The sequence below is a fragment of the Colletotrichum godetiae genome (genome assembly GCF_030913485.1).
Source record: "Colletotrichum godetiae strain CBS 193.32 chromosome Unknown BDP55scaffold_9, whole genome shotgun sequence".
In the NCBI taxonomy this organism is placed as follows: domain Eukaryota; kingdom Fungi; phylum Ascomycota; class Sordariomycetes; order Glomerellales; family Glomerellaceae; genus Colletotrichum; species Colletotrichum godetiae.
The window spans coordinates 153,646-165,970 of record NW_026851257.1 but is presented as its reverse complement, the minus strand read 5'-3'; the positions used below and the strand labels follow the sequence as shown (position 1 = coordinate 165,970).

At 51.6% G+C, this 12,325-nt stretch overlaps 5 protein-coding genes across 5 annotated transcripts; 2 read left to right on the top strand and 3 right to left on the bottom strand.

The window, feature by feature from the left end:
• Positions 1-182: 182 nt before the first annotated feature.
• On the top strand, positions 183-2,491 carry BDP55DRAFT_691801 (copper amine oxidase; the record flags this gene model as incomplete). Its single annotated transcript, XM_060577030.1, has 5 exons — positions 183-520; positions 596-1,172; positions 1,241-1,366; positions 1,424-2,268; positions 2,332-2,491. 5 exons carry the CDS (start codon positions 183-185, stop codon positions 2,489-2,491), a joined length of 2,046 nt encoding a protein of 681 aa, XP_060432726.1.
• Positions 2,492-4,525: 2,034 nt separating this feature from the next.
• BDP55DRAFT_725863 (family 11 glycosyl hydrolase) lies at positions 4,526-5,284 on the bottom strand (the record flags this gene model as incomplete). The annotated part of the gene is made up of 2 exons (XM_060579059.1): positions 4,526-4,861; positions 4,931-5,284. 2 exons carry the CDS (start codon positions 5,282-5,284, stop codon positions 4,526-4,528), a joined length of 690 nt encoding a protein of 229 aa, XP_060432725.1.
• A 2,425-nt stretch (positions 5,285-7,709) lies between these two features.
• Positions 7,710-8,550, top strand: BDP55DRAFT_653918 (uncharacterized protein). The gene has a single exon (XM_060574229.1). It carries the CDS (start codon positions 7,719-7,721, stop codon positions 8,391-8,393), a length of 675 nt encoding a protein of 224 aa, XP_060432724.1. The 5' UTR covers positions 7,710-7,718; the 3' UTR covers positions 8,394-8,550.
• Positions 8,551-8,715: 165 nt separating this feature from the next.
• BDP55DRAFT_653916 (uncharacterized protein) lies at positions 8,716-9,102 on the bottom strand. Its single transcript, XM_060574228.1, has one exon. The coding sequence runs from the start codon at positions 9,059-9,061 to the stop codon at positions 8,891-8,893; it is 171 nt and encodes a 56-aa protein (XP_060432723.1). The 5' UTR covers positions 9,062-9,102; the 3' UTR covers positions 8,716-8,890.
• A 736-nt stretch (positions 9,103-9,838) lies between these two features.
• Positions 9,839-11,092, bottom strand: BDP55DRAFT_653915 (uncharacterized protein). Its single transcript, XM_060574227.1, has one exon. The coding sequence runs from the start codon at positions 10,934-10,936 to the stop codon at positions 9,881-9,883; it is 1,056 nt and encodes a 351-aa protein (XP_060432722.1). The 5' UTR covers positions 10,937-11,092; the 3' UTR covers positions 9,839-9,880.
• Positions 11,093-12,325: the final 1,233 nt, after the last annotated feature.

Sequence of the window (12,325 nt, the reverse complement as noted above, 5' to 3'; positions counted from 1 at the left end):
CTATCAACAAAACCCAATTGTAAGCCTCTTATAGGTGGTTCCGAAAGTTGTCTGAATTCTTCATAAAGACACTATCTTGCTCAGTCTCGAAAACCACCCTGTCAACCACTTCCGGCCACACACCTCTTCAGCACCCCTCCCTCCCTTGTTCCGACCTTCCTTACTCGACCTCCTCTCCCACAATGGCACCCATTCCGCACCCCCTGTCCGCCTTGTCTCCGGAAGAGACCAACCGGGCACGAGACATTGTTCTTGCGGCGCATGGCGGATCAGTCTTGGACTTCAGAGTGATCTACCTGTGGGAGCCGCCAAAAGCAGATGTGACCAAGTTCCTGGAGCTCGAGCACTCTGATAAACTCACAGCCTCCTCACCGAGACCGGCGAGATGCGCACAAGCCTTCTACGATGTCATTGGCGGCGCCAGCAAAGCCCAGTACACCGAGTCTATTGTGGACTTGGGCCTGGGAAAGATCGTTGACCAGAAGATCATTGGTTCTGAGCACCAAGCAAGTCTGACTGTGTATGTCGAGCCCTCGACACACCCGCCCCCAAGTTTCCACTGAGTTCCGTAGCGCTAACATGCATACGTGCTAAGCTATGAGTTCGAGACCCTCGCCGAAGCTGTCGAGCGTTCCCCGCTCTTCAAGGAGAAGATCGCAGAGCTCCAGCTACCAGAGGGCTTCGAGGTCGTCGTCGAGCCGTGGCCCTATGGCGCACCCGATGCCGCGGACGGGGACAGCCGCTTCTTCCAGGCCCTGATCTTCGCCCGGGACACGAAGAGCGGAAACCCGGACTCCAACTTCTACGCCTACCCCCTTCCACTCATCCCCGTCATGGATGCGCACACCAAGGAGATCGTGCGTATCGACGAGCTGGCTACCGGCGGCAAGGGTGACTCCCTCCAGGGCAAGACCCATAAGCCCACTATTGTCGACCACTGCCAGGAGAGCGAGTACGTGCCTGAGCTGTTGCCTAACGGCACGCGCAAGGACTTGAAGCCCTTGACTGTTGTTCAGCCTGAGGGTCCCAGTTTCTCCATCACGGATGGCAACCTCATTGAGTGGCAGAAGTGGCGCATGCGTGTTACCTTCAACCCTCGTGAGGGCGCTGTTGTTCACGATGTCCGCTATGATGGACGTCCTGTCGTGTACCGTCTCAGCATGAGCGACATGGTAAGTCACGAAAACACTGTTACTCAATGCCAGTCTATGAACCCCCGCTAACAAGACTCGTACTGTAGACTGTGCCCTATGCTGATCCTCGCCCACCTTTCCACCGCAAGCAAGCCTTTGACTTTGGTGATGGTGGTCTTGGCAACGCAGTCAACAACTTGACCCTGGGTTGTGACTGCCTCGGTGTCATCAAGGTATGTCTCAGCCCTTACTCTTCATAGTCACGCCAGTGTACTAACACAAGTAAACAGTACTTTGATGGTGTTCTTACCGACGCCAAGGGAAGTGCCGTTGAGACGAAGAACGTCATCTGCCTTCACGAGCAGGACAACGGTATCAACTGGAAGCACACCAACTGGCGCACCGGTCGTGCCGTCGTCACCCGTCGCCGTGAGCTCGTCATCCAGTTCATCATCACCCTCGCCAACTACGAGTACATCTTCAACTTCAAGTTCGACCAAGCGGCCGGCATCGTCGTCGAGGCTCGCGCAACAGGTATCGTCTCCGTCGTCAACATCGACCCCGGCAAGACCGCCCCCTGGGGCAACGTCGTCAGCCCAGGTGCCTTGGCGCAGAACCACCAGCACGTCTTCTGCGTGCGCATCGACCCCTCCGTCGACGGCCACGAAAACACAGTCGTGCAGGAGGAGAGTCTGCCGCTCAAGATGGACCAGCGAACGAACCCCAACGGCAACCTGTACGAGGTCAAACAGACCCCCATTACGACGTCGGCGGGCTTTGATGCCGCCCCGATGAATAACCGCGTCTTTAAGATTCAGAACCTCAGCAAGCCGAACCCCATCAGCGGCAAGCCCGTCGGATACAAGATCACGCCGCCACCCACGCAGCTTCTGCTCGCAGACCCCAACAGCGTGCAGTCCAAGCGTGCGCTTTTCGCGCGTCACCACCTCTGGGTTACGAAGTATAAGGACCACGAGCTTTTTGCGGGCGGTCGGTATACCCTGCAGAGCAAGCTCGAGGTCGGCGGTGTCAAGGATGCTGCTGACAGGAACGAGGATGTCCTGAACAAGGACGTGGTCGTCTGGAGCGTGTTCGGTCTCACACACAACCCTCGTATCGAGGACTGGCCCGTCATGTGAGTATTTGCTTTGCTTGAGATCTCTTCTGTGAATGAAGACATGACTAATAATTACTCTAGGCCCGTTGAGATGCTTCAACTGCACATTACGCCTTCTGATTTCTTCACTGGAAACCCTGCGCTTGATGTGCCTTCAAACAAGGACATTGGCTCCCAGTTGACTTCGGGCAGCCAGAGCTGCTGTGCCGAGAAAGAGGCTCCCATCAAGAGCAACTTGTAAAGGGGCTGATTGGATAAACACTCAGTCTGTGTATTTTATGAAAAGCGCTGTTTTTAGATAGAGCATGAGACCCATGATATCAGAATCATCAGTTACATTTTCATTTCCAAGTTACTACAGTATTGGACTTTGCGAAAGTCGACGATGCAGTGAGCTGAATGTCTGAACCAGAAATCTCATTGCTGATCACTTCCGTTTCATCAGAATTGCCTGCACTGGGATATCGACTACGATGTATACTAGCGTTTGGCTCTCCCATCAGTCCTCTACTTACTTTGCACGTTCCAAGACCCTTGCAGATTTCGTCGAGAAAGTGCTACAAAATAGAGCAGCAACGATGGGGATCCGAATGGGACTACAGACGCAACAGGATCTAGATGAGACCTTCAATACCTCATGTCGTCGAGTAATCAGCAGCATCATATTGTCCTCATGGCTTGCCATTCTCAAAATGCGTCTGCATAATATGAAGAAAGGTTGCAGCTGTGCTGTGATGGCCACGATGCCATGAGTGGTACGTTACTTAGAACTAAGGGGTGCCTATCGTCAAATTCGTCTGCCGAGTCTCTGTCACGAAAACTCTCACTTCAATCGTTCAAACACGCCATGGGGATCTAAGCTACTATCTCCAGTGTAAGCCCTCAAAGTATTGTGACCCACTGATATCATTTGCCCCTTCCTAAGCTCCATGACCAACTTGAACTTTCTCTAACCTCCATGTGTCGAGGATCGGTGTCAATTTACAGTGAGATAAGATAAACCTAAGTGTAGGTTGCCATCGGAACGATTCCGCCGAGGCAGAACGCGTCAATGAACCCCCACAAAGATAAGAGAACGCACAACTCGGAACCGGAATTCGCTTGATTTAGTTGATTAGATCGTGTGATGGTGGCGTATCGCCGACGAATACCAAGGATCCTTGACAACATTACAAAATGACACAAAGAAAGCCGATTCTGGCGTCCGAGATCGGTGATGTCCACACGAAGGAGGATGTTTGGGTTACCGATATCTACCTTATATGATCTCCTATGTTTCTCAAAGCTAGATCCCATCATGACCTGCACTACCTTCGATGTGTATCCCTCCACGACACAACCGCCAAGTGTTCGGCCATATTAGCAACGACTAGTAAGTACATACGTCAAGCTTCGCGGCTGACACATAAAAACTTTACGTTGACGAAGTCGTTGCCCAGTCGATGTTTGGATATCTTTGCACATCTCCAGGTGTTAAGCAGCAATTTGAACACTTTTTCAAGAGTCAAGTATGGCAGCGTCTGTGAAGACTAGAGAATGAGTCAGTGAATGGACTGTTTGAACCCTTCAAAATGAGAATGGAGCTCTGCCAGCTCTCACAGCACATGTTGCCGGGGGCATTCGAAGACAAGTTGTCTGTGTCGGCAGCAATTGGTAGGCTAAGTCGGTGCTATGGGGGATTTTAGGTCCAATGGTTGAAATGAAGGGCAATTTTGGCGTTGAAGAATTGTTCGCCATTAAGAATTCAAAATGAGGCTGTGTGCCCACGCGGTGGACTTGAAATAAGGTAAGGTCTGATGCGTCCCCATCGGCCGGATTGGGCTCATCGCCTGGGGGGCATGTGGTGTTCGACAGATTTGGCTGCTTGTGTGGGTTCAATTCAATATATTTGATTTCGATAGTGCTCGGCCACGACACCGAAACGAAGTCCGGCAAACCCCCTATTTAAATATCGTTTCTGCTTGGGGTGGCAAAACTTCGAGCTTGAGAGGCCGACACGTCATGAAAATTGATTGATGGGGAATAGGTGATTCTCATTGTTGACATCAATCGGATCTCAGGGGATCAAGTTGAAGAAATTCTGCCTTTTTAAACATCCGCAAGGCCCGCCCTCCGCCTGAAGGCCATCTCAAATTTCCTTCATGATCGCCGTGCGTCCAACAACCCCTGAAGTGCCCACGTGCGCGACACTGCACGCTTTGATCGTCCCCAGGCCCCTTCGCTTCCTCAATATCGCCCTCACCAAAAGCACATTCGTTACGAAAGTTTACTGCATTTAAGCAGCGGTCTCGACCTTGATGCTGGCCGAGCCGGCGGACTGGTAGCCCTCGGTGGCGACGATCATGTAGTCGAAGGAGGTACCGAGGGTCATGCCGGCGTACTTCCAGGCGTTGAAGAAGTTCTGGGTGGTGACAGTGCCGCCGACGCGCTTGCTCTCGCGGATGGCCCAGAACTGCTTGAAGGTCTGGGTGCCGTCGATGGACGGGGCGTTGGTACGGGTGCTCTCGTACAGCTTGTAGACGGAACCGTCGGAGGTGACCTGGCCCTTGAGGGTGCCAGCGCTACCAGGGTTGTACTCGCCGTGGTTTTCGACGATGTAGTACTCAATGAGCTGCAAAGGATTGTGTTAGCGAATTTGCTTACATTCATCCGGCAACATGTGTTCACGAGTGTGACTTACGGGGTTTCTGGTCCATCCGTAGACGGTCAAGTAGCTGTTGCCGTTGTTGACAGGGGACCAGGTACCAGAGTACTTGATGCTCTTGGAACCACCAGTCTTCCAGCCCTTTCCACCGACGAAGTTGCCGCCAGACTGCCACTGAATGCTGTACGCGCCAGCAGCGCCGTTGGTGTAGGTGACGGGGGAGGCGCCATCGGTCCAGAAGCTGTAGAAGTAGCCGTTGCTAGTTCCCTGGGAGGAGGGGGTCGAAGCGCGCTTGATGAGGTCGGTGGTCATGGGCTTGTCGGTGGCGGGGGCAGCGAGGGCACCGACGACGGCCAAAGAGGCCGTGAAGAGAGAAGTGAATGAAACCATATTGACAGATTGGTTTTGATATGTACAAGAAAAGGTCAAGAGAACGAATGTAGTGGTCGGAGTATGAACTGAGAGGCTGGTGAGGCTGAGCGAGGAGGGAAAGAGAGCATTGTAGGATGGGCGAGGACGAACCTCGTCCTTTTCAATCTAATTCTTTCTCGATCGGTTCTCTGGGTCTAGAGCAGGAACCGATGATGGGATGACAGGGGAAAACGGAGATTCAAGTGCCGTTTCCTATGGGTATTTGGGCATCGGTTGCATGGGAACTGGGGTTTGTTTTCTCGATGGGACCGCCTTGCCCAGAATAAACTAACGTCGACCCACATGGGTAGCATTCTTGGGACCGGATGGGAACTTCAAGAAGTTGCTTTCGTGCTTTCCTAGTACAGTTGCGCGAGGTTTACGAGTTTTCCGGTTTTGGGGTGACAAGTGCCCATGTGTGGTTCACCACCAACCCCTGGGAAATCTTTCCCAAACGGTCGACGAGCGGCCGGCCGTGATGGACCGATGAGGACCTGTGGGGTTCCGCCAATGGACGTGTCGGGTTTAGGTCAGGAGTTGGATTGAGTGGCCGCATCGTCGGGAGTAAATGAACCAAGCCGGGGCCGATGTTGCATGATCCTTGCGACGCTCTCCGCAATTTACGCAAGGGGCATGCTCCGGCATTGCGGCCGAGAAGGCGGTTCCTCTTTTTTCTTTGGAAAACAGTATTAGAGGCAAAGAGGCAGCTCGTCCGTCCCCCTATTACACATGAACGCTTGTTTAGCCGGCCATGCCGGTCTCCAGGATGATATTTATCCAGAACAAATGACAACTGAGATGATCCCAGAAACCCATCTCAAAGTCGGACGGGATCTCGAACATCATCGTTAAAACAAACTGTTAAGGTTCGGGATGGTGGCACTAGCAGCGGCCCGTGAACGATTCGGCGGCACTTTGGGGGGTATGTTGTGTGACTGCTGACCTCGAGGTGGGAATAGATCTCTTTACCCGTCGGCTGAAGTCATCTAGTGCTTTCCGGAGAAGAGGAACGCAGGCTGCGAGTCTTAGCGTACCAGATTCACTGCATTCTTGAAGCTCGCGAACAATAAGCTTCCATGGTGTCAATGTGGGGAAGGGCGTGAACGCCGAGGTTTGCTCGACCGGCTTATAGGGTTTCTTATGATAGTACCGGATTTTCTTGTGCAGCCGGACCCAAGCTTTTGTCCAACCTTGCAATAATCTCGAAACTCGATTCCAGGCCATCTCCATTCTAGCTTTTCGCGCAACCACGGGAGGCATGCCGGTACTTTAATGAGATGTGTTGCACTGCTTTTGTAGGCGGGTCTCAGCGTTTGGGTTAAACGCCGCAGTGTGCGCCTTTCTCGCTCTCTGTCTCTAACAATTTCTTAGACGCGCAGTCTCAACTGACGTCAATTCTAACTCTGAGCTTTCCCTCACCATGTAGCTTCCGGCTTGGCCACACTCGTCTTTCCAGAGTCCAGAGCGAACGGAACCCTACGCCATGATGAACCGGGCGTGTCTGACCTCTGCCGATCTCTGATCTATGCCACAATCCAACGTGTGGCCGTTCTCGACCGGCCCTCCAACGCCCTGGATCCCCTCCGCCATGATGCCGATTCCGACGTAGTAGGGTGCTTGGTGGGATCAAGTGCTGCCCCCAAGCCCCATCCCCATCCAATCGATCCTGTGCCACCATCCAGCCGCTAACATAAGCAAAGCAGCGACAACAACGCCAGTTCGCTCGTTTTTGCATTAGTGTATGGCAAGCGAGGGACCCTGACTTGCACAACGGGGCGCTCGGCCTGCACAACCCCCGCATTTCGACGCGTCCAGACTTTCCCCCTTTCCGACCAGACCTCCCCCAGAAACGAAAGGGCAGCAAAGACACCAGACGAGACGACGTCAGTGCAGCTCCGGTGGCACCACCCTCCGCCTATTGGTCATCCTTTGTCGTCCTGTAAGTGAGAGGTGGCTGTCATGTCTCCTCATCAGACCATCAGTCGCACCCTTCGAAATGCGGGGTGCGTCGACCGCCGTCTGTTGCGGGTGATGCCGTGGGAGCAGCAGCAGTGGCATAACTCAACGTCGCAGGCGGTGAGGAGTCGTGGTGCTAGCCTTCCCTCGACATGCCACCGGCCAGGCTCGTCGACAGCGACGACGACGCTTACGAGACGACGCGGTTTCCATACTTCTGCCAGTCATCGCGACTCTTCTACTGACGACAAGATGATGCCGATGTTGACCATGGGGGGACTGCCGCGGTCAAATTCATGCAAGACGCACGCAAAGGCACGGCTCAAGGAAACTCTCACGTCTGACCTGCTTGAGAAGCTCCGCCGGTTCTGGTTCAAGCATCTCAAGACCGATGAGGCATATATTCTACCCCAGAGGAGCCAGATGGGACGATGGTTCTACTCCGACGTCGATTTTGATGAGGCTTGCGTGTAATGTTACCTACCAGATTGCATGCTACGTGACTTTGCTAATGTGCGTCTACAGGAAGAAGTTTCGCCCTGTCTTGGAGGCCATGAAATCAGCCAAGATCACCACCAGAGATATTCTCACAATTGTGAGGCCATTCACCCCTTTGCAGTGGCTCGGCCTAGTTCTCCTTTTAGACCAAGTCCCGCGAAACATCTACCGGGGCCCAGAGTCGTCGACGGTCTTCAAGTTCTTCGATCCCGTCGCGCGCGAACTCGCACAGCACGCCATCAATGCCGGCGCCGCGACTCACAACAGGATCAAGTACCGTGTGGCCTATCGCATGTGGTTCTATCTGCCCTTCATGCACTCCGAGGACCTGGCGCTGCATGACTTTGCTGTGGCGCAGTATCAGCAGATGAAGGTCGATTTTGAGGAGCTGATGGCTGATGACGGGGAAGCCGGGAGCGACGATCAGCGTAAGTGCTGGGGCGTGTTGGCGGTGCAGAAGGAGGCGGCTAAAGATCTACTGGAGACGAATTGTGACTTTGAGACGAAGCATCGCGACATTATTTTGCAGTTTGGACGGTACCCGCATAGGAACATGGCTATGGGTAGGGAGTCAACTGCGCAGGAGAAGAAATATCTCGAGACAGGCGGCGAGACTTTCAGCGGTGCAAGGTAATCCTGACCGGTGATCGTTTCCTTGTATAGTACTACTAGTAATTAGCCGTGATATCTTAACGATGGTATTGGCATTGGGTAGCATTTGGTTTATGGGATGGAAGCAACATGTAATAGCTATTCAAGTCATTTGGTCAGATAGTAAACCGTTTCCCTTACTTCTCGATTACCAACTATTTAGTGAGTGTCGTGCTGAATCTTCATCCGTATATGAACACACCAAACCCTGCCCAACTCCTATGACTATTGTTGTGCCTATACTAAATACTCAGAGTGTTAATAGTTCGCCTCCCACATAGCTTTCTTTTTTTCTTTAAGCACTGGCACCGTTGAGCCTAAGAAACAATTGCCTGGCGCTGAATTACTACGTCTGCCAAGGCCGGTCTGGTTGTTCGCAAAAAACAGTGTAAGTGGAGACTCAAAAACACATGTAAGCACTCTCCACTGACGACTTCTATTTTCCTTTAGAAAAACCCATACCGACAATGTTATGCTCGTTCATGTGACATCCGACTTTGAGATGTGCGACTTGTTGTTCGAAGCTTGAATGTGGTTATCTTGGATCGTAAGCCTTTGCTGGGCAGTCCTAACGATGGTTAAAACACCAAAAACATACAACACCAGGTATTCGCTGGTCGTCACCGACCCAACTACTAATCCGGCCCTCATTGGCTTGTCTATGGGAGAGCGGACGGGATCCCGAATTTTCCAATGGGTATGGTCGTATGTGGTGGAGGGAGACCGTGAGGCTGCTCATTCTCGACGAAGCTCTAGTCAGCGTCGGACCCGAGTAATACTTCACTGATCTTGCCTCTGGTTTCCAACTCGTAAACTTTAAACGTGGCTCGGGTTTGATACTGAGGGGTCTCGCGTTTTGGATTCGTCATTATTCGGGTTTGAGTTCTTCTACGCATGTGGTCGAGTAAAATGTGTGGCTTTCTTGGAAACCTAAAGTAGTCCCTTCTTGGTTCAAGGGTCCGGCAAGTGACAATTTCTCTTCTTACGCAGCAAATGGCAGCGAATAGTGAACCGAACAACTTTTGATTCTGACTAGATTCATTGAGGTAGTGTGTAATCATTCTCTTTTCGTCATCCGGCTATCCAAAGCCTTGGCGAAACATGACTCATGTTGACTGTTGTCGACAGTGGTGCAGGCTCAGGAATCTGTTTCCCCGTACCTAAATGGTGTCCATGATCACTGGTTCAGACGAATCGAATAGTTTCGACTAGCTGCAGGCAATCAAACTCCCTTTTCTTTTTTCCTATTTTAACTTTGTTTGTTGACATCGGCTGCTCACTATGACGTTGCGATGTCAAGGAATTTTACCCCATCATCTAGGTATTCGCTTTGAGTAAAGGACGTAGCACATAACACTTCACGTAAGCATGTGAATAGGTGATATTGAGGAGCTTGGCATGATCCTGACCGAAAAGAGAGTCCTTGGTGAGTAGTAATCTTCTGCAATTTTCGTTCCTTTTCTGCCAAGACTAGCTATCGTCCGTCATCAACGGCTTCTCACGTATTGAAACTGTCGCTTTGTCTTCTTCTGGGCTGATTTCCATGTCGTCTTCTCTCGTCCGCCTTCTGCTTCTTGTGCTCATCGGAGACGTGCGTCCATCAAAGATATAGTCCTTCCTAGCTGTCTGCCATAGCGGAGACAGCGATCCATTCGTCTGCTCGATGGTTGGAAGTGCTAGCATCACCCCGTTATTCCCAACGTTTGTGCGATTGTTGCTGTCAGCTAACGTGGCAGATGGTATGCTCTCGGGGCCTCGACAGTCGCAGGCACTCATTCGAGTGAACGCTAATAGCTTGTTGAGCACGACGAACTCGACTTTGAGCTTAACGCTGTAAACGAATGGCTTGCACATTGTCTGAATCTCGAATTTGTCGCTGTATTCCAGGATAATCAAACCTGTGTCTAGTATGAAGACAACAGCGAACAGTGATGCCAAGTGCCGAACCATACTCGTAACAGCCTTGGGTTTGATTGCGCTCAACGGCTTGAGACTCTTGTAGCCTTCGTAGAGAAAGACCGATGCGATTATGGTCTCCTGAATGGTGAAGATGACTAGCTCGACCTTTTCGTATATCTTGAACGGCATTACGTATTGCTTGGGGCTGTTGTTGGCGAGAAAGAAGATTACCGTCTCCGGGATATGCATCGTGACGGCATTGAAAGTGATCATTGTCAATATCCAGCGGATCTTCCGTTGGCTGTGAACAACTAGGTGCAGTCTCGACCAGAGTACGATGGCCTGACCTGTGACCATCGAGTACCAGGCGATCGGTATAATGATGCTTGATGCGAATATTGCCTTCTGGTAGTAGCCGAAGTAGCGCAGAATGAAGGCAATCACGTTGATGTTGATGCCGGTATTAGACACGACCATGCTCCAGAAATATCTCCCTCGCCGGCGCTTGAACGTCGTGAAAATGGAAAAGAAGGTCTCGATCGTATTGTAGTACGCGGTCGCGGCGAACGCTATCATAACCATCGCCTGAACCTGTGACACCGAGATGGTTCCCGTCTCTCCGGCCATCTCTCATTCGAGAAGTCAATTTCGGTGAATCGATGGCGCCAGTAATAGTTCGTACCTTGGGGAAGGCATCATGCGGGAGGAACACACCGAGCGGCAGCGGCGGCGTCAGCGAGACGGGATGGAAGATGCGATGGCGCACGCAGCCTTACTATGTAGAGTGGAAAGGATGCCCGCTAGTACTTAAGACGAGCGCCATCATTTGCAAGCTGCAGACTGCAGTCGGATATGCAGGTTCATAACCCCAAATGCTGCCATGATAAGGTTTGAGAACCACCTCACGAAGAAAGCTTATATGCTGTGCGAGTGCCACCGATCCGCTTCGACAGTGAAACGAAAAGGATCGCAGGGCCAGTCAGGGTCTTGTAACTGACTCGTTTGATGCCTTGGCGCTATGGAATAATCGAGGAGGGCGGCGGCGGCAAGCTGCCTAACCTACGTTCACTACTTGGCTCGCCGGGACAATTGGATTATACCGCGTGGTTGCATAAACTCAATATGCTTTTCAGGAAGGTCGAACCAGCTTGGTTCAATCATTGGCTCCCAGATACATGGTAAGCTTGATAGAGTGCTTCTTTGCTTTAGGGTTGCCGGGGAAGCGTGGACAAGTGATTGGTTCTTGATGGTCGACACGGACGAAGACTGCATGCGGTTCGAAGCTGGTCTTTGTAGAGTTCAGATGGCCAACTGGTTTCCCAGGGGGCCGGAAACACCCTTAAGATCTGGCTGTTTGAGAGGCAGTTCATCTCCTGCCCACTCACTATAGAAGAACTACTCCGGCCAAGTCTCACATCTGTGACTGCAGATTTTTGCATCAATCTGCTTAGCTTGAGACAGCTGACGATTTCAACGACTATTATAAGATCAAGTTTAGGAGTGAGTAGAGGAGAGTCAATCTTCGACTATTGCCTAACATAATTCAAGGACGAGTGTGCTGTGAATAGTAAGGATGCATAAGACGGCAATTTGAACCCACCCCAGATCTGTTGATACGTTTATTTCTAATGATAGCCTCATAATTCAGTTTGAACTTTGGAGTAAATTGTGACAAACACTTTATAATGGTTGTAACAACCGAATGCCGCACCTCCGGAAGGCACCGCGCCATTCCGCCGGCGTGCCCTCGTGGGCCACGATGGCCAGGGCGTCGAATGGGCCGAAGAATCGATCGAGCCCGAGAAGGGCAGACGTGTCCAGGGCGATAGACATTGTTGGGTAAGCCCGCTGAGTGACGACTGTACATTGCGTGGTGCACGTCGACGTGGCTGTTTGACTAGTTTACTGTTAAATTGATTGTCTGATTACTTATTTAGCTGGTGGATGTTGTTATTTAGTGGGTTTATAAGTGATGGAGTATTTATACTTATGTATATAATATGGAATGTGATGAGA

Excerpts from the sequence above, each read along its gene's own strand:
- BDP55DRAFT_653918 (XM_060574229.1), top strand. The coding sequence starts at position 7,719 with ATGAGGCTTGCGTGTAATGTTACCTACCAGATTGCATGCTACGTGACT.
- BDP55DRAFT_653916 (XM_060574228.1), bottom strand. The coding sequence starts at position 9,061 with ATGAGGGCCGGATTAGTAGTTGGGTCGGTGACGACCAGCGAATACCTG.
- BDP55DRAFT_653915 (XM_060574227.1), bottom strand. The coding sequence starts at position 10,936 with ATGGCCGGAGAGACGGGAACCATCTCGGTGTCACAGGTTCAGGCGATG.